Raw genomic sequence first — 25280 nt, forward strand, 5'->3', positions numbered from 1 at the left:
AACAGCAGAGCTCAGAGGGCACCCCGGTTTAAGTGCCACCCGCAGAGGGCCAGGGCTGGGGCGGCTGAGGAGGCAGGCAGGGAGGAAGGGAGAGGCCAGATTTCCGGATTGTTGGAGTTACTGCCTAGAGTGGTAGGGGGGGTTCTTGAGTCAGTTTGACCCAGGGAGAAAAGGACAACTTTGACGATTGCATGGAGAAAGCCATGTGCTCAGCCCACCATCTTTTAGCCCTGCTCTGTGCCGGCTTGTGTTCTACTTGGGCTGGGGGAGGATGCAGCGGGTAGGAGAGTGAATCTGGGCTCATCTGAGGAAAGCAGGAACACTGGCCCCTGCCGCATGGTGGGGTCTGAGCTCGGAAGCCAGTGACTTCCATCTTCCCACTCTTTCTCTTTCTAGACTTAAGGCCACAAACTAGCTCACTAATGGGGGAATCTAATTACAGCCTCAAGCGACATCCCCCGATGGCTTCTTGGCCCTGGGAGACCCGAGCCTGGCTGTGCTGGAGGACGCCCAGAGATTCGAGATCGTGCGGGAACTGTTTGCGCTCTCCAACATCAGCCTGGAGCGCGCCGGCTCAGCGGTGAAAGCCGTCATCATGGAGAAGCCGCAGTACCTTCCACTCCTTCTCTACATCATCCTGAATGGACTCTGTGCTTTAGAAAGAAGAGACGAGTGACACCGTCCGAGAAGGTCCAGGGACCGTAGATGGCGGCCCACAGAGAGCCCTGTTTTCAGAAAAGAGAACGCTGACTGCCTAAGACTGGGGAGCGGGAGGGCTTCCTTTTTGGGTTAAATGCTGCCTAGCTTTTGTTTTTAAACCCTTCCCTTCCATCCTAGAATCATACTGTGCATTGGTTCCAAGGCAGAAGAATGGTCAGGGCCAGACCAGGGGGGTTAGGTGACTTGCCCAGGGTCACCCAGCTAGGAAATGTTTGAAGCCACATTTGAACCATCTCTAGGTCTGGCTCTCAATCTGAGCCCCCTCACTGCCTCCCCTAACATTTTAAATGTTAGAATCACAGAAATTCAGCCACTAAAAAATCTGTGGCAGAGCATCATCTCTGCCCTGAGATGCCTCTGGGCATCACATTCAGGGTGCTTGGTCCAGCACAGAGGGGGAGCAAGACTGAGAATTCCAAGACTATAATCAGGTCTCTGCTGCAGCAATCCCGGCCCTTTGATAAGGCTGCCAGCTTGGCCACCTTAAAGGGGAGGCTGAGGAGGCTTTGGGTTCAAGTACGTTTTGAGTAAGTGCTTTGGGAGGGACACGGGGTCTCTCTGGGGGGACAGACCAGGGGCCGTGCCAGGCCTGTACAGAACAACCTCCCCCACAAGCCCCATCTTCCTCTGCTGCTCATTTACTGTTGATCTTAATGCTGCAATGCCTGGGAGACCACTTGGGCCAAACGTCCCGTTTACAGCAGCTCTCCTCTTCCCCTGGGCCCAGATGCTTAATTTATAGTGTGGGACCTCAGAGGAGAGGCTGAACTCTGCCCATTCCTGTGCCTCTCATGAGTGGTCCCTGACGGCAGAGGCTGCTGTTCTGGTCCCTCTGGGGACTCCCTGCCTCCAAGGCACCAGGAAGATGGAAGACCCGTTCTTCCTTTCTCTGTGTCCCTGAGCGGGGCTGCCTTGCTCCCTGGCCATTCCCGACGGGCAGGTGGGCACAGAACCTTGTTAGAGTGGAGCTGAGGCTGTGTCAAGCGGCAGCCGCGAGGCGGGTCTCATCTGACCCCGAGTGCCCAGGCTCTGGTCTAGCGATGAAGAAATGCTTCCACCGAACAAACGAATGGCCCCATTTCTGTGATTATGTAGGAACAGATTAAAAAATGCTCGTAGCCTCTCGCAATAGTAAGTCTTTATTTATTTATATATACAAAAATATCTCATTGGAGTCGATTTGTACATTTCTGCAATTTGCGTTCTGGACAACACATGGACAGGACAGGAAATGACCGAGAGGACAGAGAGGGACTTTGGTTACAGGGCAGCCAGCCCGTCCTCGGACACAGATTGCCTCGGCGTGTCCCTTCTCTAGCAGCTCCCAAAGTAGCAGCACTTTGTTTTTTTAACGCGGACAGATTTCTGCCACCTGACTTGAACTGGTGGCGGCAGCAGCATTTTGCAGGGTGTTCAGACATGGGTCTGGGGGCTGCTGAGTGTCTTGCCCTCTATTTTTAAAGCCGTTCTCCCCCACCTATGTGTAAAAGACGGTTCTATGGAGCATGCATTTGAACGCCCAATGTAAAAATCTATGGGATGGAACAGAAATGGCCAGAGAGGAAGACAAATCCCAAAGCTTTTGCCTGAGCCCTAGATGAACCTCAGAACCACACTGCCCTGCGTCGCGTCGGGTCCCAAGCCTTGGGAAAACAGAATCAAAGCTATCCGCTTTCCAACCAAGCTCGAAGAAACATGGCAGCAGGGGCGATAGAAGCATTTTTGGTTTTTAAGTGGAAATCTGTAGAAATCTTTTGAGCTTTGGGTCTTTTAGACCCAGTTTGCAAATGGGTTTGGAGTCAGAAAGTCGGTATTGACTCAGACGATATACTGCTTGATTTAAGGTCAATTTACTCTTTTTACCCTGGTTTCTTTATCTGTCAAATGGGATGAGGAGCAGCTTATCTCAAAGGTCCCTTCCAGTCCTAGAGCCAGCAGCCAATGAGCTCCCCTCTTCCTCATGGGGACCAGGTGAACCTCAGTTTATTCACAGGGTTTTTCTACTGACCAGATTAATGCACCTTCAGGGTTTAAACAGTCTCTGCATTCTCATCGCTCTGTTCAGAACCAAAAACAGGTCCATACATTTGGAAGGGGCAACAATGCATGGCTGAGCTTTGCACTGACAATTTGGGACATCCACACACTAAGGACTGCCACCTATTTTAGGTCATTCAAGTGGAAAGGTGCAACTCATCTAACGTTTATTGGAAGCTTCTCTCATGTTGCTGTCCTCAGGAGAGAATGCTCGGTAGCCCTAGCCAGTGCCAACACGTTTAAGCACTGACTATGGGGAGAACGCCTGCAAGAGCAGAGTGAAGCGACCCAACACCCTCGCCCTCCTGCCTGACATGCCAAAAATAGGTCCTTGTGACTCGAGACCAGAACCCGTCCCCCCCCCCCCCCAGCTCAGCCTGAGTCATTCATGAGCACCTTAATGTCGCCTGTGGGTGGCTTCCCTCAGCGGGGCCTGGGAGGTGGGAAAGGAAAGTGATAAAGCTGGTTCTGAGGACCATTGAGCCAACCCATGACTGGGCCTTATGGGCGGCTCCCAGGAGGTCTGAAGAAGATCTTGGGAGAAAGATGCATTTTAGGCACGAGGTCCCAGCATCTTTCAGGAGCCACGTGGGAGTCGGCAACTTTTAAACAGGGAAATCCTGGCTGCTGGCCTTCGGACCTAACTTGCTGCCAATAAGCTGCCCTGGAATGTGAAACTGCTTTTACCCAAGTGCATGGCGGCACTGATCCCTGGGGCATTGCTGCACGGCTCCAGAGGAGGAGCTCGAGGGTGAGGATGGACCCAATCCGCAGAGGAACCCCGAGTTCTTCACTACCATCCCAGAGGATGGAGGACTTGGGCTCCTTCTAGGGTGAAGGCTTTGACTCGAGAAGGGATTGTGCATTAAGGGAGTCTGAACTTGGGCCAATTACGAGCTCCTGAGCCGGGCCTTTGGGGCTGCTTTGGGGTTTACACATGGGCGTCCAGTTGCTGCGTCCTGGGCTCGGAAAGTCACATTTTGGGAGAGTGAAGGGATGAGAGGAAGAACCCCGTCCCTGGGCATGGAGCGAAAGCTTTGTGAACTGACTGCTTGCTTCAGAGGGTCTGAGGAGGATGAAGGAGAACATCAAACCTTCTTGCTTTCCTTGACAGAAAGATTCGGGATGACGGGGGAGCCACAGAAAAATTCAGAACTCCAAACCCACTGGAATAGGCGAGACTACCGCCCACCTCTGGGCTGGAACAAGGCGGGATGGGGGGGCCGCCCCATCTTCCTATCCGAAGTTCCTCCTGGGAGTGCCGGAGCCGGATGGGAAAGGGCAGGGAGAAAACCAGCCTCCAACATGGTCAAAGGACAAACAGATAGACGTGGAACCTCCCTGGACAAAGCGGAACCCAGAAGAGACACCCCAACAAACTGGGACAGCACCTGGTCAGTTGGTTCTGCCCCCCCAAACTGTGGGTGCCTACACCGTAGCCCAGACACGGAGGGGGCACCATGGTTCTCCCTGTGTTCACAATGCCAGTCTGGGCAGCAAACTTGACTTGGACTTGACTTTGGTGCCCAAGAGAGGGGGGTGCCCCAGAGAGCCCCCCCCCCCCAGCTCCATGCAACACGAAAAGGAGCATTTCCTAGACAACGCAGGCTGGCTGTCGCTCTGCTCTCCGCTGCGGATCAGAAACCAGAAGATTGGCGTTCAGCAAAGATGGAATGAGGTGGGACAGCGGCCCAGCCCGGGATGAGATAGAACACGCCTGGCTTTATTGTGCAGGAGAGCCTTTAGGGGGCGTCAGCTCTGAGCGAGGGGCGACCATACAATCCAATGGGGGGACACGGATGTAGAGGAAATAGGGCAACAGCGGAAGCCAGGCACCTTCATCCCTGGACAGAACTCCTCTTCCTCATTGCCATCAAGGCTCATGAGCTCGAACCCGAGGCAGATGTCCTGGAGCCTCTGTGACCCATGGCCAGAGCCCGTCCCTAGCACTGGGCTGCCCTGAGCCTCGGGGAAGCGATGGAATGCCCGTGAGTGACGGAGACCCAGACCCACAGCCGGTCTTGCTTCCATCACCGCAGGCCGCCTGAAGTGAAATTCAGATTGACAGCTGGCCGTGCTGGGGTCTGGGCCGCGAGGCCATTTCTATTTTAGGGGAAACGACTGAGGGCAGCCCCCAGGCTCCCACTTAGACGGCCTCCTGTCCAAACATGGCTCCGGGCCAGCGTCTTCCAGGATGGCCCTTTCAGAAGATGCAGCGCTCCTGCCTCTCCTCCTCCGGGCCAGTCCCCAGGCGGGCCTTTGTCTTCTCCAGTCTTCCAGCCCAGAAGGCAGCGCAGCTCCCTCCGCCTGTCGGTCCTCCCCCCAAGGGGCGGCCCTACCTTCCAGCCTGTCTGGCTATCCTAGGCCAGGAGTAGAAGGTCGGCCTTCGCCTACCCTCTAGGGTTCCCCTCCGTGTCACGTGGCCCTGGGCGGGGTTGGCGATCCTCCGGGAAAGGCTGGGAAGCCAGGACGTGGCTCACTTTTGCTCTTTGGGGGCCCTTAAAGGCCTCTCCTGGGACGAGGGTTTGGGGCGAGCAGGGCACAGTCACTGCCCTTTGGGCCCGGCCTCCGCATTCCCAAGGCCACTGAGCCCCCCGTGTGGCCCTTCTGCCCAGAAAGTCCACGTTTCGGGATGTTCCATCCCCGGTTCTGAGTCCGCGACAGTGGGGAGCAAAGGAAGCCCCGGGGGTGGGGGTGGGGAGCCAGCTGCCCCGCCTCTCCTGACGGACTTTCTCCACAGGCACGCAGGGGACGCACGCGCAAAGGCAGCCTGGCCGCCCCTCTGTCCGCGGAGGGACCTGCACCCCCGCCCCTCCCCCGCCCCCTGTAAGGCCACGATTTCCCGAGGGGGCAGATTCGAGTCTCGCCTAGGGCGAGGGTCACATTCAGAAAGTGGCCGAGATCTGGCTTTCTGCAACCTAAAGCAGCCACCCTGAAGGCCCCGTGACCGCGAGGAGCAGGGAGCACTCGGACGCGACTCTGGACCCCTCTAGACTCTCTTCCGGTGATACAAAATGCCTCTGCTAAGGCTAAGGAGGGTCCGGAGTGCGGGCAGAGGCGGAGCTGTCGCCTCGGAGCCCTGTTAGCTCAGCACGCGACCTAAGGCCAGCATGGAAGGGAGGGGTCCCCTCCCGGAGCCCCCCAAGCTAGATCCAGGCCCCAGCCCCCTCCCGCCAAGTGCACAGATGGGGGGGGGGGCGGCGCATTTGGAGCGGATGATGGCAGTGATTCGGGCCGAGGCCAATGATAAACGCGGGTCAGAGCATCCTGCGAGGCGGTCAGGGACAGGGAGCCGAGCTTCCGGGAAAGCGTCTTGCCCTCCCGCGGGGCTGACAGATGTTGAAGAGAACGGCTGGCCGCATAATAAAAAGCTTTATAAATTAAGTACTTTTCTCGTCAGTGACATTTTCACGAGTGAAAATAAATACTTTGCTGCGAGTTTCTGGTTCCCCAATCCTCAGGTGCGCTTCCTCCCTCCCTCCCTGGGGTGCCTCTCGGCCCCGGACGCGGCATCTCTGCAATGCCCTGGCCGGGAGGGGGGCTCTGGGGCCGCGGGGAGGCCCCTCCCCCCCACGGCTTCAGGGTCCGTTATCACAGTGAAAAGGAGGCCCAAATGCCCTGGGAAGGGCGCTGGGACAGGAGGAGAAAGGCAAAAACGCGAGTCAGGACAGACAAAATGCTTCAACGCATTTCTCTCTGGGCGGCCGGGTAGAAAGAGATCTGTAAAAAGTTACAAAAATTAAGATAAATTACGTATCCGAGTCCGCTTCCCGTCTATATTTTCTATAAAAAGTCAGTCATCTACTAGTTCAGTCTAGAGTAAAAAGGCGGAGGCGGGGCCGGCTGGCGCCCCGCCCAGGGAGGCGGCCCTTTATTTGCAGGTTCCTGCGGTTGGCCATCAGTACACCCAGCTGATGGGGACCCACTGCGGCTCTGCCCTGAGCCTCTCGATGGCGGCCTGCAGCTTCTCGAAGGCCTTGTCCAGGTTGTCGTTGACGATGATCAGGTCGAAGTAGTGGTTGTAGGCCCTCTGGATGCGGGCGCTCTCGTCCACCGTCTTCTTCAGGTTCGTGTCCTGGGGGGGAGGGGAGGGAAGGAAGATGGTGGTTAGCGGCTGGCCTCGAGCTGGAGGGGACCCACCTTCCAGCGGGCCCGCAGTACCTGACGCAGAGGCTCCTGGGAAAAGGCACGCTGGCTGCTCCATCGTCCCTCTACCTGCCACCTGGGAGGCTTACTGGACCCCCCAAGGGCCTTCCTGAGCGCCTGGCTGAAGGCAGACTCCCTGGAGAAAGGCTCCGGGTGCCCCAAGGGAAGGCTGGGAGCGTGTCCTCCGTGGAGGCTGCCTGGGGGGGGAAGAGCCTCCCGCCTCCCGCCTCCCAGGAAGGCCTCTGTACAGGCTGGCACAGCCGGTGAGGGAATGATGATTCTCAGCCCAATCATCCCGCTTGGAGCAGGCCTTGCCATCAGGGCTGTTTCTGGGGGTGTCTGGCTCTTTGGGGACCCCCCAGGGGCTTTTCTTGGCAGACACTGGACTGGCCTGTGGCTGCCTCTGGTTCATTTTACAGATGAGGAAACCGAGGCCTGTCAGATTGGGGGGGGGGGGGGGGACTCGGCCAAGGGCACCCTGCTGGTGCACAGGGATCTCCCTCTGAGCAGTCGGTACTGGGCCGAGCGGGGGTCGAGCCTCGGCCCTGCCCCAATGGGAGATGAGCCGGAGACACCCTGCTTAAACCCGGCCCGATCCCCCCTCTGGGTGCAAAAGGGCCTCAGAACCAGAGCTCGATGGCATCGGGGCAGAGCCCCAGGCCGCAGCCCTGCCCTCTCCTGCTCCGGCCTTCCCTGGAGTGACCCGGACAACAGGAGCGGCTCGGCTCGTGGCTGGGCTCTGGGCGTGCCACGTTCCGGCCCTCCCGGGGGCCGCCCTGGCCCAGGCCGTGCCGGCAGCGCCGCCCGCAGCCCCCCGAGCCGGGAGCCACTCACGGTGAGCAGCTTGGTGGTGATGCCGGCGTCCACCACGGCCTTGTGCATGGCCCGCAGCGTCTCGAGCTCGGGGGCGGCGATGAATACCACATAGGGCATGAACTCGGAAGTCCTCAGGACCTTCAGGGCCTGCGGGGAGGAGGGACACGCTGGAGGGGCTCCAGGGCGCCAGGGGAGCCCGCGGAGCCCAGGGCCGGGGCCGGCCTCACCTGCGGGTTCACGTCCAGGATGCACGTCCTCCCGGTCTGCGCCACCTCCAGGATGGAGTCGATCCTGGTGCCGTAGAGGTTGCCCTCGTACTCGCCGTGCTCCAGGTACTTCCCGGCCTTGATGTCCGCCTCCATCTCAGCGCGCGACACGAACTTGTACGCCTGCCCGTCCTTCTCGTCTTCCCTCGGCTTCCGGGATGTGACTGTGGAAGGCCGGACAGTGAGCGGCGCCCAGACAGACAAGCGGCCGGACGTGTCCATCAGAAAGGTGGCCGAAGCCCGGGGAGCCCCTCTGGGCCGGGCCGGGCTTTCTGAGGGCAGGAGTAACTGGCAGGGTCCCCTGAGAACCCCAAAGGCCGTGACGGTGAACCAATGGTGCGCAGAGACCCCCTGTGGGCACGTGCCTGCCCCATTGCCCGCCAGAACTCATTCCCAGAGGGCCGGGGCACAGCGGTAGCCCCTGCCCAGCCCGGGGGGGCTCCGTCCTCCCAGGCCCTCGCAGGGCCCCTTCCCTCTGCCCGGGCGGCCTTAGCGGCACTCACACGGCACGGTGGTCCCAAACCGGGAGGGGTTCAGCACGATGAACCTGTTCTTCAGGCTCCTCCGGCCGACCCCCTGCGCCCCGATCAACACCAGCGTCTTCCTCTGGAAGGGGGGCATCTTGGCCACCTCCTCGTAGATCTGGATCTCGTGTCGGTCAAACTCTAAACACGGAAGGAGACGGGTCAGACCTGGCCCCCGCCCTGCCCGGCTGTTGGATGACCGGCCCAAAGGAAGCCCCGGGAAGCCTGACAGGACCTACAGCAGCCCTGGGGGGTCTGTCCGGGGGGGAGGCGGAGAGCACGGCTGTGGGGGTGCCCTCGGTGGCCACCCTGGAAGCGACTCTCCTCGTCGTCCTGTCCAGCAGCCTCGCCTCGGGATCCGGGCCTGAGCCTAGCCCTGCCAGGATCCAGGCCCTTCTCTCAGGCCAGAAAGTCTCTGGGGGTTGTGGGCAAGTCCAGCAGGAGCAGGAGAGACCTTGGACTGTCCTTTGGTCCAGGGAAGGCCCAGACCCCCTGGGAGGCCCTCACAGACCTAAAGAGGCCGGCACGGGCCTGCCTGGGGGCTCTGACTCGGGCTACCTCCCACTGCCCCAGAGACCAAGGCAAGGGGCAGCCCTCGAGGCCCAGGGGACAACTGACCCGGGGCTCTAGTGGCGGGCCGAGGCTCCAGCCAGGAAGCCAGCCAGCCTCCCCAGCAGGGTCTGTAAAGCGAGAGGAGCAGCTCTGGCCCCGAGGCGGCCCCCCAGCACTTGAGCGGGGCGCCGGCTATTTAAAGAGGTGCCAAGTCCCCGGCCAGCAGGCACAACCGCAAGAACCGCTTCATGGGCTCCAGCTTAATTCCCTAGAAATCTTCCAAAAGGGAGGAAGAATTCCAGCAGAGGCGGCAAACGAAGCCGCGTCTTTCGAAGAACCTCAGAAGGCCGTGTGGACAAGCTGGCGGGCGGCCAGGCTCGGAGCTGCTCGGGCACTTCCTCCCTGACCCAGGCACGGCCCAGAGAGCGTCTGCCCCCTCCTAACCTTCACAGAAAGCCCAGTGGCCCAACTGACCGAGGCGCAGCGACTTCAACAGCTTCCACGTGCCCAACCCCTCCTTCAACAGATGGGGGGGGGGGGTGGAAGCCGCCACGTAGTGGCAGGAGCAGGTCAAATCTCACACATTAACCAACAGAGAGAGAGACAGAGAGGGGGAGGGGGGAGGGGGGGGAGAGACAGAAAGAGAGAGAGAGGGAGAGAGAGACAGAGAGGGAGAGAGAGAGAGACAGAGACAGAGACAGAGACAGAGAGACAGAGAGGGGGAGGGGGAGAGAGAGAGAACGAGAGAGACACAGAGAGGAGAGATGGAGAGACAGAAAGAGAGAGAATGAGACAGAGAGACAGAGGGAGAGAGACAAAGAGACACAGAGAGAGACAGTGACAAAGAGAGACAGAGACAGAGAGAGACAGAGAGACAGACAGTCAGAAAAATAGGGAAAGAGGGAAAGAGACAGAGACAGGGAACAAGAACATCCCCTGACACTGCGTCCTTGTAAAAAATAGACTCGAATACAGGACGACAATCCCCACAATTCTTTGCTCCACTTCCCCAGAATGCTTTGTAATCTTATGCAATTCTGAGGTGGGCGGAGATCGAGGAAGGCTTTAAGCTGATGGCAAAGGCTTTTGGCGCTCTTTTCTCTTTTTGGACTTCTGTTTTGGAGCAGACGTGGCTCTTTCCATAATGTAGGTGAGGTCTTGTCTAGGCCTCTGGCCTAGGCACGTTTTCCTTATCCTGTATTTTCTTTAATCCTTAATAAACCTCTAAAAAATATAATACTCCTTGCAGAGAGAAACTCATTTCTACCTGCCTCAGTCTCCCCTACATTTTAATCTTTACAGTCCTCCTCTTCTTTCTTTAAATACACCTGCTCCTTCTGAGTATGGCCTCCAAGACAGAAGCGTGGCAAGGACTAGCCAACTGGGCTTAAGTGACTTGCTCAGGGCGACAGAGCTGGGAAGTATCCAAGACCACCCTTGAACCCTGGACTTCCTGTCTCCCAGTTACCCAGCGACCTACATTTCTTCTTAATTACACATCGGAGTTTGTGCTCGATAAACAACGGCGGAAAACAGTTTCATTTTTAAAATCATCTCGAAATACCTGCATTTCGGGTCGTGAGATACATCATCTTCTTCTTTTTCTTGCTGCTTATAGTTCCACAAAAGGGCCCTGGACACAAGGAGACAAATGGGTTTAGGCAGCTGGCTGGGGCACGGGGAGACGATGGCGCAGAGTCGGGGGGGCGTCTCTCCTTGAGCAGGTAAAAAGGGGAACCCCGGCCCGAGCAGATGGTGGTTCCCCCCCAAGGCTCCATAGCTAGCTCCAAGTGCCTGGAGGGACAAACCACCCCCAACGCTGTCCCCAGCAGCCCCTGATGGGGTCTCGCTCAGGAGGAAGAGCTGCCGGGGACAGGCAGAAAGGGCCAAAGCCACGGAGGGAGGGAGGGAGGGAGGGGGCCGAGCTGGACTCTGCATGCTGTTTCCTGGGGAGTGGAGGAAGGCAGGCGGTCGAGAGGGCCCCGGGGGCTCACCTGGGCTGTCCCAGTCTCTTCTCACAAACGCCTTCCTCTTCTCTTCCAGGAACTGGCTGGGGATGAGGCCGGCGCTGCCTCCCTCTTTCACATGGTTCGCCTGCAATCAAACCAAGGCCTTCGGATGCCCAGAGGCCCTCCCCCAGCCAGGGCCCCCGGCAGCCAGCTGGGAGCTCGGGGGCTCTGGAAGGGTCTCTCTGGGGAAGGCGGGGCAGCAGCGAGGCACCGACTCCTGCCCCCCAGCCTCAGCCAAACGCTGAGCTTCCAGACGCACCAGTGTCTGCGGGCTCTCTTCATTCAAGAAGCCTGACCCACTGATCACAAGGACAATGAAGGGGTGCAGAGGGTGGGGCCCGGGGCCAAGAGGCTCGAGTTCACAGCTGATGTCGGACACTTGCTGCCTGTGGGACCCTGGACGAGTCACTGAACCACTCTCTGCCTCAGTTTCCTCAATTGTAAAAGGAGGATAACACCGACCTCACAGGTTATTTGGGGGATAAAATGAGGCAATGTCTGTAAAGTACTCTGCAAACCTAAAAGGATTACATAAATGCTAGCATTATTGATAGCATTCATTATTCTACTTCTATGTTAACTTGTGTTTTGAGGTTATAAATAGAATCCTGTAAACAACATATTTTATTCACATATTAGCTTTAATTACCCACGACTGCAGCTAATGATGAGGATCATCTCCGAGAGGAACATGGAAGGAATGACAGAAAAAAGAACCGAGGGGAGGAAGTCCAGGAAAAAGGGCAGAAAAGGGGAGCAGCTCTGCAGAGGGCTCACTGAAGAGCAGACACTGTCTACGCTGAAGGGAGGGTTTGCGGAACTGCGGCTCGATTCTCATCTCGATCGACTCCTTCCCGGCTCACTCGCTGAAGGCAGAGGCTGCCGCTTAGACGTTCGGGGACCATTTTAGTGCGTCAATACGCAGCTTAGGTCACGTCGCAAGGCTAACCCTCTTACTCTACAGCCTGGCACCGTTTGAAATGGAAATGAGTGGGAGGACGGTCTTAGGGTGTTTGTCAGTGGAGGCCTACCAGAGAAGGAACATTTCCCATCTCAGTGACATTTTGTCCAATGGAAAAACCCTTTGGGGCACCTTTTTTGTCTTCAGTGAGCCCAGTCCGATGCTGAGGCCTCTGTGGCACATACGTCTGTGTACTCGCCCTTCTCCTCCCTCCCTCTTTGTGTCTCTCCCCCTCTCCCTCTCCCAATATTGGTTTGCTGGCTCTTGCCAGGTGCACGAGAAGGAGGCTCCCATCGCAGCACCCAGAGAGTGAACATGAAACCCTAAGAAACAAAAGGAGGGTCAGGGGGGATTGGGCTTGGGAAGAGCCCCCGGCGCCCTCTGCTCTTTCTAAGGAAAACCACCCCGACTCCCTTCCTGGTAGGCCGAGATGGGGTGAGTTAGAAGTGGGTGCCGGCTCCTGAGTACCCAGGAAGGAGCCCAGGTTCTCTCCTGACCATCTGTACACCCAGTCTCCCTCCCTTTCCGGGTCTCAGTTTCCCCCTCCGTCAAATGGCAAGAACTACCTCCTGGCTAATTTATCTAGACTGACGTGAGAAGAAAATGAAGGAATGTATAGGTGGAGGGGGAGGAGATGAATGCTCCTGTGTAGACCACACAAAACAGCCTGAGATAACGGAAACATTCCAAGAGGGGCTTCCGGGTGCCTCTGCAGCCCCTCCGGGGTGAGGGTGCCAAGGCGGGCCAGAGGGCCTGCCAAGGAGAGCACGGCCGGGCACCCCGGGGTCCCCCTGCATTGGCAGCTGGACGCGCTCTGCTGCTCTGAAGACCCCCGAAGGGCAGAACCCCGGAAACAAACCTACTCACCTGCCACCAGTTTGGGTCTTCGCGGTTGACAATCTGAAGAATTTCTCCTTTGGAAAACTTCAGTCCGGCCTCTTTGCAGGGAATCAGGTTGTCATTGTAGGGATCGTAATCGAAGTGGCACTTGACAAACACCTAAGAGGACATTCGGAGAGCCTGACGCCAGCCGCAGCCACAGGCCGAGTCTGGAGGCGTTTCTGCCTCCCGATGCAGCTGAAGGCGCTTTGGAGGCCCTTTAAGAGCCCTTGGGCAGTCCGAGGGCCAGCTGAGACGTGGGGTGGGGGGGCGCTTGAGCATCTGGCCCAGCAACCCCCCCCAAATATCCTTTCCTACCCCCGGAGCCGGCGGTCTGGTTTACGGGCTGGGATGACGCCGAGGGGGGCCCAGCGCACATGCCGGGCGACGGGCCCTCGCCAGCAGGCCCTGCAGATCGGAAATGTCTCTTTCCTCGGCATCGGCTTCACCCATTTTCACTAGCCATGACAGGCACCAAGAAGGCGCCTCCCCCTCATTCAGTAAAAGGACAAACAGGCTTCTGCGGCCATCCGTGTCACTTAGCTGCACGCACCGGGCGTTTCCCTTCTCTAGGCCAGGATGACAGCAGTTACCCGCCTCCCTCCCCTCCCCCCTCAGCCGGTTGTGGCAAAGAGTAAACTTCTCCACATCTGAATGGCTACAGAAAGGCTCCATTAACAGACACGGAACGACTGATCGGGAAAAGCCCTCCGCGCAGAGCGCAGGTTAAGGGCTCGATTAGTATCTAGCCCCGGACGAGGCTGTGAGCGAGCCCGCTCCGACCAGGCCTTCCCCCGTGGGCCGTCCCCTAGGCGGGAGCGCCTCGTGAGCAGGTCCTTTCCTGGCCCCAAGAGGTGCTGCCTGACTCGAGCCGCAGCGGACGGCCGAGCCGAAAGGGAGGCTGAGCATGACCCGCCGAAGGGCCTTTCTGTCCGGGACACAGACGGCTCCTGCCGCCACGAAGCCGAGAGCTTTAGGACTAGAGCCGAGTCCTGATGGGCCAAAGAGGCAGAGAATGGCAGCGTCCAGGCAGGTCCCGTTCTGGCAAAGGCTCTGAGGCTCAGCGAGGGCTGCATGGAGGCCCATCACCCAAAATCCAGAGCTGTGGAGCGCCGGCCCGGCCCGATCTCCAGGACCGACATCCTACTGCCGTCCGACGGTGTGAAAAACAACAACTGGGCCCTCTGCCGGCGCCCGCCTGTCCTCATTGGTCTGTTAAGGCAATACTCGGGCTCTCCCCTCCGCAGTCTCCTGAGGAACACGACAGAGTCCGGCAGATCTAGAAAAGGGTCAAGAATCCGCAAGGTGCTGGGAAGCGTCAGGGGAAGCTGGGCAAGGACGGCATCCGAGCTGGGCTCTGAAGCAGGGAAGGCCGATCCGTGTGGAAGACGGCATGGACAGACAGACAGATCTGTACGCAGTCAGAACACGTGGTGGGAGGAGGGGAAGTTGCGAAGGAGGCTGGGCCGATGCTGAAAAGCCTTCCTGGCTGGCTATGAGAGGGTGGCCTGTCCTCAGTGGGCCATGGAGGGCCAGGCCATATGGCAGCACTGCCTCAAGGAGGTTACTCTTGAACTGGCATGAAACATGTTAACAAGTCTGGATGTGGAGAGGCAAGGCTGATGGGAGGAAGTCTTGAATGAGGGTTGTAGTGACAGCAAAGGATGGGTGGGGGGGGTGGGCAGAGGATCACAACAGAGAAGCCATGAAGAAGGAGCAGGAGACAGAAGTTAAAGTTCAGGCTGGAGAAGCAGGCCTCTGGAGGGGACAGAGAAGGAGGGGGAGGGAGGATTCTGGGGAATGACCAAGGGTACAAGAAATTCAGGCCCGAAGGGGGAAGGATGGAGAACTGAGGAAGGAATGAGGAGCCAGGCTCGGCAGAAGATGCCATCTGGAGACGTATCCTTGGCTCTCTCTAAGAGGAATCAGAGTCAGCTGTTGAGAGCAGAGGCAGCAAAGGTCACAGCTGAGGAGTGAGAAAAAAAAGAAAAAGTCCAAGTCTGAAGAGACCCAGACTGCCCGAGCCTGGGCAGTGGAGAGGCATTGAGGTGTGGCAGCAGGGAAAGAGCCTACTGGAAGTGATGCAGGGTTGGAGCTTGGCCAGAAGGGCATGGAGGCCAGGGCAAGGGGGCAGAGATCACAAGTACATGAAGCAGGACTCTCCATTCCTGGGGTCTGTTTTACAAGCTGCTTTCCAGCAGCCTAAGAAGGAGAACCACAGACCCAGCAGAGTCCAGTACTTTCCAGGAGGGGCTCTACTCTGCCCCCCCCCACACACACACACTGGCCCAGTCCCTCTCAAGCTCTCTGATAATAGGGAAAAAGACCTGTACAAAAATATTCATAGCTTTGTGGTGGCAGAAAATTGGAAAATGAGGGGATGCTCTTCGATTGGGGAATGGCTGAACAAATTGTGGTATATGTTGGTGATGGAATACTATTGTGCTCAAAGGAATGATGAACTGGAGGGATTCCATGTGAACTGGAAAAACCTCCAGGAACTGATGCAGAGTGAAAGGAGCAGAACCAGGAGAACATTGTACACAGAGACTGATACATTGTAGCACAATCGAATGTAACTGACATTGCTACTAGCAACAGTGCAATGAGCCAGGACAGTTCTGAGGGATTTATGAGAAAGATGCTCTCCACCTCTAGAGAAAGAACTGTGGGAGTGGATACACAGAAGAAAAACAACTGCCTGATCACATGGGTCGATGGGGACAAGACTGGGGATGTAGACTCTAAATGATCACCCTGGTGCAAATATCAATAATATGGAAATAGATCTTGAACATTGATACGTGTAAACCCCCCCAAAATGGGGCAAAGTTCACAAAATAGGAGGCCTTAAAAACATGAACTTCAGATAGTAATTAGTGGGTGACTGGGCATATGTCACAAGAAACTGAATGAATAAATAAATGACAGTTGTTCTCTCTTTTAAAAAAAATTTCCTTCTTTCAAAGCAATGACATTTGAATACTGTAAAGATGTGCAAATGTCTTGGAAAAAATTTTTATGGTCACAGATTTTGAAATTTAAATGTATTTTAAACATCCACTAAAAACCCCCTTTGAAGCCCCATTTAGGGATGAGGAGGTTGAGAAGAGAAGGGGAACAAGAGATAGGAAAGAGGAGAGACAAGAGATAGATATAGAGAAAGAAGATGGAGATAGAGACAGAGGGAAGAGGAGTGAGACAGAAGAAGAGACAGACAGAGACAAGAGACAGAGAGGGAGGGACAGACAGAGACAGCGACAGGGAGGAAAAGAGAGATAGAGACAGACAGGCAGGGAGATGGTCAGACAGAGAGCACTTTTCCAAAATGGACCCTAAGCACATATTTTGGGTTTGAGTTTGCTCTCTGCTGGTTTGGCTGTTGGATCGTGTCAGCTTAAAGAGGGGTTCAGATTTGCATTTCTGGAGGGACTCGGCCCCCAGGGATGGCATCGCAGCCTCCAAAATGCTCAAGTCCTCTTAGAAGAGACATTTTGGGCTAGTCACAGCCCGGAAGGGTCTGAAGCCGGATTGGAAGCAGCTTGTCCTGTTCCAGGCCTGCCTCTCGTTGTGCCCTTAGTGACGAGGGCGAGGCCTCACGGACCCCACGAGCCCGGCTGCCATGGATCCCTCCTGACCGTGTCTGACGCACACACTCCTCGCTCTGGCCCAAAGCTCCCGAGTGACCGCTGAGCCTGGGTAAATCGGGTCTTCTCTGTACAGTTTTGCGCGGTGGGGGCTTTCGTGGACTCCCGAGCGTGTGGCAGGCTTGTCTCCCAGCACGCCCCCTGCTCTCCTCCTTGCTCCCCCCACAGCTCTGGACCCTCAATAAACATTTGCCCCTTGCGTGGGCGACAGCAAGCCGGAGGCAGTGACGTTCGGGTTCGTCTCGATCCCTCTGTTCTGATTGTCGACTGGTGGCAGCCTGGCGTGTGACCGCCCAGCCTGCTGCATCGGGGGCAGAGCCAGGCCTCGGCTCCCCGACCAGGGCTGTCCCACCCATGAAGGGGCGGCTGGGGGCCTCCAAGGGGCCCCTCCTCCTCCTCCTCCAGCATCTCTGGGATCCCTCCCAGGCTCGAGCCCTGCAGACTCCAGGCTGGCTCCAGGGCCTTCCCTCAAAGTCAGCACCCGTCACTCCCCTCTGCCGGGGTGAGGCCCCCCTCAGTGCTCTCCCTGCTCCCACGGCCAGTCCAGGGCAAGAGTGAAGGGCACCCATGTCCACGCTGTCTCCAGCCTCCCCCCGCTGCCCCTCCCCGGGCCGCCATTGCCACCTACCCAGACAGCCGTTCCCCCTCCCTTCCCCCACTTCTGTCTGTCCTTCCGCAACTGCCCGTCCAACCTGGGGAGGCCAGAGCGGCCCTTGGTCCTCCTGTGCTCTGGCCACACTCCCTGGGACTGGCATTTGGGGCCTGCCGATCTGGCTCTGGGCCCAAACGGCCCTCCTCGATCCCCTCCACCCATCTCACAGCCGCTCCCCCTCACCACAACCCATCAAGGCCCGGCTGATGGCTGCGCTTCCTCCAGGCAGCCCTCCCTGATCTCAGCCGTGGATCCTCACCTGCTGGGGGGTGACGGCGTCCCGGTAGCTGGGCAGGATCTTGAGGGTGACGCTGCCGCTGATGCTCCGGAGCAGCTCCTGCAGCTCCTTGGGGTTGCTGCCCACCTCGTGCCCGTTCACCTCCTTGATGACGTCCCCCACGTGCAGCAGCCCCTGGCGGTCGATCATGCCTCCGTGGAGGATGCGGGCGATGACCAGGTCGTTGTTCTCCACCCTGAACGTCACCCCCTGCGGGAAGGAGCAGGATGGGCGTGCTGAGGCGGGGGGGGGGGGTGAGTCCTGCCCCCGCAGTGGCCCCCGAGAGCCGCGACTCGGCTGCAGAACCCAAGGGCAGCCCCCGAGACTCACCAGGGGCTCCCCGGCTTTCTTGTGGATCCCCAGGATGCGAATGGCGTCCACCGGCAGCAGCTGGTTATTTACCGAGGCGTGGTTGGCCTCCGGACTGGAGGGAGGAGAGTCGTAGCACTTGGAGGCCACGATGTCATGGGCCTCCAGCAGCGACTGCAAGGGAAGAGCAGACTGGTCAGCCGGGACCCAGAGCGCCCCTGCTCTGCCTCAGCCTGACCCGACGGGGCCGAGGCCTCCCCCCGCAGTGCCTTCCCGCCTCTCACGGCACCGCTGGGGCTTCTGGCTCGGACGAGTGACGGTTTTCTCCTGGGGATCCCGGCCTCCCGGCCTCCCAGCCTCCCCATGGGATGTCTCTGCGGCCAGCGCCTGCCTGGCAGCTCCGCAGGGCGTTAGAAGCACGGCCACATCGTCCAGTGCGTCATTCGGAGCCCTTCTTGGCCTCCTTCCTCTCCTCTCCCTGCGCATGGGGCGGGCGGGGGCTTCTTCCCCAGACTTCCGGCCCCGCAGCTGCCCTCCCCCCCCCCCCCCAGCCCCTTCCCGGCCCTCATCACCCTCAGGCTGGGCCAGCTGGACCTGTGCGGTCCCTTTGGGCCCAGACCCGAGGCCCAGCCCGGGCCTCCTTTATCCCTGGCACGCCGCTGCCTGGGGGGCTTCCCAGAGGCTGCAGTCCTGGAGGAAACTAGGGAAGAAGGCCGAGGGCTGCCCACTCTCGGGCCGGGAGGGGGCGAGCTCAGGTCAGGGCCTGGAGTGTCCCTTTGTGGGCGCCCTAAATGCTGTGGAGGCCATGGGAGAGCGAGGGAGAGGCCGCTCCTGCTGGGCCCAACGGCCACCCTCTGCAGGAGGCCCGGAGCCCGGGCAGCAACCTCCGCCGGGTCCCTCTGAGCCCAGGAAAGGATTCAGAGGAAGGAAGGAGCTGGGCGCAGAGGAGGGAAGGGGAGGGGGTGGAGGAGAGGGTGTGGGGGAGGGGTACAGAGAGGAGGGAGAAGGGGGCACCCGAGCGGTGTACGATCAATGCCACACAGAGGAAGCCTGTGTCCAGTCTGCCCAGATTAGCTCCTCAGGCCGAGGCAGAGGCCCCTGGAGGCTGTCCGGCGCCCCGTTTAGCTCCAGAGGGAGACTCTGCGGTGATGGGCGGAAGAGCCAGGAAGGAAGCCAGGAGGGAAGCCGCAGGCCCGATACCACCGGGGCACCCCTCCTCCGGCCCGAGGGGCTGCGCCGCTTTGGGGGAGGCCAGGCGGGAGGACGAGTGTCGCTCAAATCGGAACTCCCTGCGGACGTCCCACGAGACAAGGTCCAGTGAGTGCCTCCCGCCGGCCGCGGCACCTCTCAGGAAAGGGGTGGAAAGCCGGGGAGGCCGCCAGGGAGGCAGGCGGGGACGGCGGCCCTGTGGCGAGGGCCGCCGGGGCTCCGAGAGCAGATGCCGGTCCCGGGAGGCAGGGCGTGGCGGTGGGGAGACTTGCTGAGGAGTGGAAGCGGGTCAGGGTGGAGCAGCCGCACGCCCAGAGCGGGTGGGGCTCCCCTGGGAAGAGGGCTGCGAGCCAACGCCCAGAAAAGGGGTGCGGGGGGGGGGGGGGGGGGGGCGGCGCCCCGAGCGCCGCGGCCAGGAGCGGCTGGGCCTTCGAGAGGACACAAAACGGGAAGTGGAGGCGCAGCCCGGAGGAGTCAAGGGAAGAGGGAGGCAGGACCCGCCTTCACAAGAGAGCTGCCCGGCTGCCGCTGCGGGTCGAACCCTCCAAATCAGGGTGGAAGAGCCAGCTGCGGGGCTGCTCCAGCTCCAGAAGGCGGGACGGAGACGACACGGCAGCGAGGCGCCTCGCGGGTCCCGGTTCTGCCGGGAGTCTTGGCCTGTGCCGGCCGCGCCTCAGAGCCAGAAGCTGGGAGGACGCCTGAGCCCTGCCTGCCCGCAGGACGGGGCCTTCCGGAGCCAGTGGGGGGCCCCGAGAGCAGGTTCGGATCTACAGAAGGGAGCCGGGGACCCCCGTCCACGCTGCCCGCGTTTGGGGCTGGATCGGCCCGGACGTTCCCCAGCGAGAATCCGGCCGTACAATGTCATTGGTGTAAAGGCCGGCGTGTCGGGAGAGCAGCCGGGCCGCCGCGCACGGAGGCCGGCCACTTCCCAGGCCGTGCACGGCCGTTCTCAGTCTCAGCTTCCCGGCTTGGCAGACGAGCTCTTCGGCCCTAAAGCACGAGGGCGACGGGCAGGGAGAGGGCAGCTGTTCAAAGCCCGAGAAGGCGCCTGTCCACCTGCCCGAGGAAGGCCCGGCCGTCCTTTGGGCAGGAGCCCAGGCGCTTGGACGCCGTGTGCCGAGGAGGACGGCCACAGGTGGGCAGAGACGAGCGGCCTCTGGGCCCGTCAGTGAGCGCCCACTTCGGAGGCAGCTCCCGGGGGCCGGGGACCCCAGGAAGGCCCACGGGGGAGCTCCTGCTCAGAGGGGAGACTTCAGGCCACTCACAGGGACAGACGAGGTATCTGTGGAGTGGATGGACGGGCAAAAGAGAGGCAAGACCGGAGCAGAGGGGGGGGGGCTTCCGCAGAAGGGAGGACGGAGGGAGCCAGAGCCGAAGAGGCAGAATGGGGCGTCCGGGGCGAGGAACAGCAAGAAGACAGAGACGGCAGGGAGGGAGGGAGGAAAGAGGAAGAAGGCTCCAGAGGGAACTTTCTGCCTCTCACTCCATGACCACAGACTGGGCTTTTCTGCTTTGGGGGAAGAAAGAGAAGGAACTTCTTTGTAGCTAGAAGAAAACCCTCTTGATTTATATTTAACTAAATATGGCCATTGGGCCGCTGGGGTGAATAAGCTCTTTCTTCAGCAGAGATGGAGCAAATTCTTTTCAGTTTTTTAGTTTTGTATGAACGTTCATCCTGGCTTGCTGGAGGACACTGTGATCAGGAAAGAAACCAGCTCTCCGATCCAGGTAGCCAGGCCACAGATTGCGCAGCAATCTCAACTGGTCAACTGGAAAATGGGTCTCGGGACGCAGAGATTGAGAAAAAGAGGAAAGATGAAAAGGGACAAATCTGGGCTCACTCGGGGAAATGTCCTTAGGGTCCAGCTCCCATGGGAGCCAAGTAGGGCCTTTCTTGTACTCAACAGGAGAGGCCCTGTAACTGTCATCATGCTTTTTACAGAAAGATTAGGAGAAATCCACTGAAATACTTTTAAGATAAAAATAAACCGAAGGTCAAAAGAGAATGACTTTCCTTTTCAAAAAAAAGATGAATCAACACAAACATTTCAAATATTTAACTTGCCAGACTTGGAATATATCTCACATGAGCTTGTCTGGAGGAATATTTACAAAAAGAGAAATTATCCAGACTAAAAAAAGAAAAGAAAAGAAAATAGGTTATTTAAATAACCCTGAATGAGAAAAAGAAATTGAACAGGATATTAAACTCCCAAAATAAAACAGTCCAGGACTGGATGGAATTAGAAGTGAATTACAATAACATTCAAAGGAAAATTAATTTCAATATTTCATGAAGGCTTTATACAAACAGGAAAAAGTAGGGCCTTTCCAATTTCTTTCTTTAACACAAATATGATCTTTGATATCTAAACAAGAGACAAAGAAAAAGGAAAGAAATTCAGAGACCAATATACCTAATGAAGATTGACCCTAAAATCTGAGATAAAAAGTTAACAAAAAAGGTCCAATAACACATTCAACAAGATCCTTTCTATAGTGTATTTTCACAAAATCCAAGATTTAAAATTTTTTTTGAGAAAAATTTTTTGGGGAAATCCACTGCTAACAACTCCTGAAATCCAGAGAATGAACTGTTTGCAGAAAGATGCCTGCAAACCTCTACTGCATCGAGAAGATCCAGAATGGACTTTGGGGTGCAGCTGATTGAACTGACGGGGGTTGAACATTTACTTTGAATGTGTACTCTTATGCCACAGGGGACTGCCCCCTAATTGGTTTTCATCAACGCACCCAGCAAAATGTTGGTTTTGCTTTCTCTCCCATCTATTTCCCTCTTATCTCTAACTATTGTAGTTTCCTCTTAGAAGGTGCACTTTTGTATGCATCTGTAGTTAGAAGATTTTTAGAGGTACAAGATGACTATGTGTAGTGATCAACTGGGAACACTAGTCTCCCAAATGATCATCAGGGGGATTGTGAAGATGGGATTAACTCCACCCTACTTATTCTTTAGATTTTAGCCACCAGGAATGTATACACCCCCAGTGGGGGTGGGGGAAGGTCTATGACCCACGTGTGCTAGCAAGTGACAAATTAAAAACAACTGACTGCCCCTTGGGCAGTCCAAAGCAAAGTGAAAGCCGCCATTGGTACATGTAAAGGTGGACCACAGCCACAGGAAGTGATGCAAAGAACTGTCTTAAAATTTGATGGTAACTTCCTGTGAAGGAGTCTCCGCCTTTGAACTTGGCCTTGGAGGAGCTTGGGCTTGAGACCTCAGACTGCTTCCCCTTTGGATTGACTCTGGCTCTCTCTGACTCTCTTTCTCTCTCATTTTCCTGACTTTCTTTCTCTTTACTTGTAAATAAAACTACCATAAAAGTCATTCTGACTTGAGTAACTCAGTGGCATTTAGTCATTAAATTCCTGGCGACCATACTCTTAAATATTCAGCCCAAACATAATTTTTACCCCTTACAATAATAGGTTGGTTTTCTATCAGGAATTCAAGATTGGTTCAACATAAGGAAGACTATCAATCTAATAAACCATGTTAATATTACAAACAAAAGGGGGCAGCTGGGTGGCTCAGTGGATGGAGAGCCAGGCCTAGAGACGGGGGAGGGGGGGTCCTGGGTTCAAATATGGTCTCAAGACACTTCCCAGCTATGTGACCCTGGCCAAGTCATTTGACCCCCATGGCCTAACCCTGACCACTCTTCTGCCTTGGGGCCAATACACAGTATTGACTCCAAGACAGAAGGTAAGGGCTAAAAAAAAATTAAATAAAAATTTTATAAACAAAAACTTCTATCATTAGATATGAAATGGCTTTTAACAAATTGTTACTAAACCTCATCAGAAATAATGGAACTGTTTCTTTCTTTTTTAAAAACCCTTACCTTCTGTCTTAGGATCAACTCTGGGTATTGTTTCTAAGGCAGAAGAGTGGTAAGGGCTAGGTAAGGGAGGTTAAAGGACTTGCCCAGGCTGGGAAGTGTCTGTGGTCACATTTGAACCCAGGGCCTCTCGTCTCTGGACCTGGTTTTCAGTCTACTGAGCCACCCAGGTGCCCCTGGGACGGTTCCTTAACATAGTAAATAGCATTTACCCAAAATCAAGAGTCAACATTACATGTAAGAAGGAAAAGTGAGAAGACTTTCTAATGCGATCAGGGGATAAAGCACGGGGATCACGATCGCCATCACCGTTTGACAGTGGCAGAAATGCTGGCGCGGCGCTGGGATGAGAACAAAGAGAATAAACGCAGGCAAAGCAAGGCGAGGCTCGCACTTTCGAGAGTCCCCCTGTAGAGACCTCTAAAGAGGTGGCAAAAAGTGACAAACAACGAATGACTGAACTCACAAAGTTGTGAGCTACACAGTAAGTCCGCACACGTCAGCCGCACCCAGCTGGAAGAAGCCGAAAAACAAATTCCATTTGAAATAACTACAGAAAGCACCAACTGTTGGGGACCAGCCGCCAGGTCCCAGTCGGGCCATAGCAAGGCCCCTCTGAGGCGCTCTGGCCAAAGGAAGGAGGGACTCCCTATGCGGCATAGAGGCCGCTGAGCAAACCGGAAGGCCGTCTGGCCAAGGGGCCTGGAGGAACGTCTCACCCTTTACACGAGGCAAAGATGGCCTCCCCCTGCCCGAGAGGCCACGCGGAGGGCTCGGATCCCTCAAACCGAGCTCTTTGGCCAACTGACCGGAAGAGAAGAGGGCCAGGAGGCGGGCGGGCTGACCTGGAAGTGGGGCTCCTTGAGGATCCTGACCAGCTCGGCCACATTGGCGTCGACGCTTACTAACGGGCTGATGTCTTCCAGAATTTCATTCACGAGTTCCAAGTTGTTATCACTGACCGCTTCCAGTTTGGAATCCTCCAGTCTCTCGTGAGCCTGAAAGACGACAGTGGGGGGGGGTTCTGTTTCACGTGCTTCCTTCTGACCCCCCAGCGCTCCGGTGTCCCCCCCAGCGCTCCGATGTTCCCCCCCAGCGCTCCGATGTCCCCCCCAGCGCTCCGATGTCCCCTCCCCCCAGTGCTCCGATGTCCCCCCCAGCGCTCCGATGTCCCCTCCCCCCAGCGCTCCGATGTTCCCCCCCAGCGCTCCGATGTCCCCCCCCCCAGCGCTCCGATGTCCCCCCCAGCGCTCCGGTGTCCCCCCCCAGCGCTCCGATGTCCCCCCCAGCGCTCCGATGTCCCCTCCCCCCAGTGCTCCGATGTCCCCCCCAGCGCTCCGATGTCCCCCCCAGCGCTCTGGTGTCCCCCCCCCAGCGCTCCGATGTCCCCCCCCAGCTCTGATGTCCCGCCCCAGCGCTCCGATGTCCCCCCCCAGTGCTCCGATGTCCCCTCCCCCCAGTGCTCCGATGTCCCCCCCCAGCACTCCGATGTCCCCCCAGCACTCCAAATGTCCCGCCCCCCCAGCGCTCCGATGTCCCCCCCAGCTCCGATGTTCCCTCCCCCCCAGAGCTCCGATGTCCCCCCCAGCTCCGATGTCCCCTCCCCCCAGCACTCCGATGTCCCCCCCCAGTGCTCCGATGTCCCCTCCCCCCAGCGCTCCGATGTCCCGCCCCCCCAGCGCTCCGATGTCCCCCCCAGCTCCGATGCCCCCCCAGCGCTCCGATGTCCCGCCCCCCCAGCGCTCCGATGTCCCCCCCAGCTCCGATGTCCCCTCCCCCCAGCACTCCGATGTCCCCCCCCAGCGCCCCGATGATCCCACCAGGAGCTGGCCGGGCCGCCAGTGCTGCCCAGGGGCCGTAGGCGGCCTGCTCTCCGGGATTCACCCCCTTCTAGAGAGCCGCCAACGCCCCTCACACATCAGCCCCGGCCTCTGGTCTCTCCCACGCCAGGAAAGCACACAAGAGAGCGGCGCCCTGAGCTGTGGGCCGGGCAAGAAGCCTGGCGGGGCCCTGGCTGAACACAGCCTCCTCCAGGGAAGTAAGAGAAAAGGAGGTTCTGGGTTCAAATGTGGCTTCAGGCACCCCCTCCAGCGCGGGACAAAAGGCAGAAAAGGAGCAGCAGAGGACTGGCACTGGTCCTGGGCCCGTCCCAAATGCCCCAGCCCAGGCCCTCGGGGGGGGGCCCAACTAGATAAAGGGGGATTTGGAAGGAAACAGGAGAATAAAACAAGGAATAACTGCAATAAAGGGAAGGGTGGCCCGTGGGGATCCTGGGAGCGAATCAGGCACAGCCACTGCTTGGAGGGAAGGAAAGCGTGAAATGCTCCCGCAGCGGTTCTAGTCCGCCAAGAAGGGGGTGGCCAGAACCCAGGAGAAAAGAGCCGGAGCCGCCGGGACGCCTTGTCGTCCTGCT

General features: G+C 57.8%; 2 protein-coding genes across 6 annotated transcripts in view; one reads left to right on the top strand and one right to left on the bottom strand.

Annotated features, from left to right (window-relative positions):
• The window catches only part of GSDME (gasdermin E), a 57369-nt gene extending 55520 nt beyond the window's left edge, over positions 1-1849 (top strand). For both annotated transcript variants that reach the window (XM_007505349.3, XM_007505350.3), the window contains exon 11: positions 443-1849. In XM_007505349.3, coding sequence (XP_007505411.2) covers positions 443-676 — 234 coding nt within the window. In that variant the 3' untranslated portion in view covers positions 677-1849. The remainder of the gene's footprint in view (positions 1-442) is intronic.
• PALS2 (protein associated with LIN7 2, MAGUK p55 family member) overlaps positions 1846-25280 on the bottom strand; it is a 51718-nt gene continuing 28283 nt past the window's right edge. For all 4 annotated transcript variants that reach the window (XM_056800481.1, XM_056800479.1, XM_056800480.1 and 1 more), the window contains exons 3-12: positions 23713-23865; positions 17817-17969; positions 17469-17696; positions 12899-13030; positions 11056-11155; positions 10626-10694; positions 8489-8650; positions 7947-8149; positions 7738-7866; positions 1846-6832 (exon numbers count right to left, since the gene is read on the bottom strand). In XM_056800481.1, the coding sequence (XP_056656459.1) occupies positions 6656-6832; positions 7738-7866; positions 7947-8149; positions 8489-8650; positions 10626-10694; positions 11056-11155; positions 12899-13030; positions 17469-17696; positions 17817-17969; positions 23713-23865 (1506 nt within the window). In that variant the 3' untranslated portion in view covers positions 1846-6655. The remainder of the gene's footprint in view (positions 6833-7737; positions 7867-7946; positions 8150-8488; positions 8651-10625; positions 10695-11055; positions 11156-12898; positions 13031-17468; positions 17697-17816; positions 17970-23712; positions 23866-25280) is intronic.

The sequence above is a fragment of the Monodelphis domestica genome, chromosome 5 (assembly GCF_027887165.1).
Source record: "Monodelphis domestica isolate mMonDom1 chromosome 5, mMonDom1.pri, whole genome shotgun sequence".
Classification (NCBI taxonomy): Eukaryota; Metazoa; Chordata; class Mammalia; order Didelphimorphia; family Didelphidae; genus Monodelphis; species Monodelphis domestica.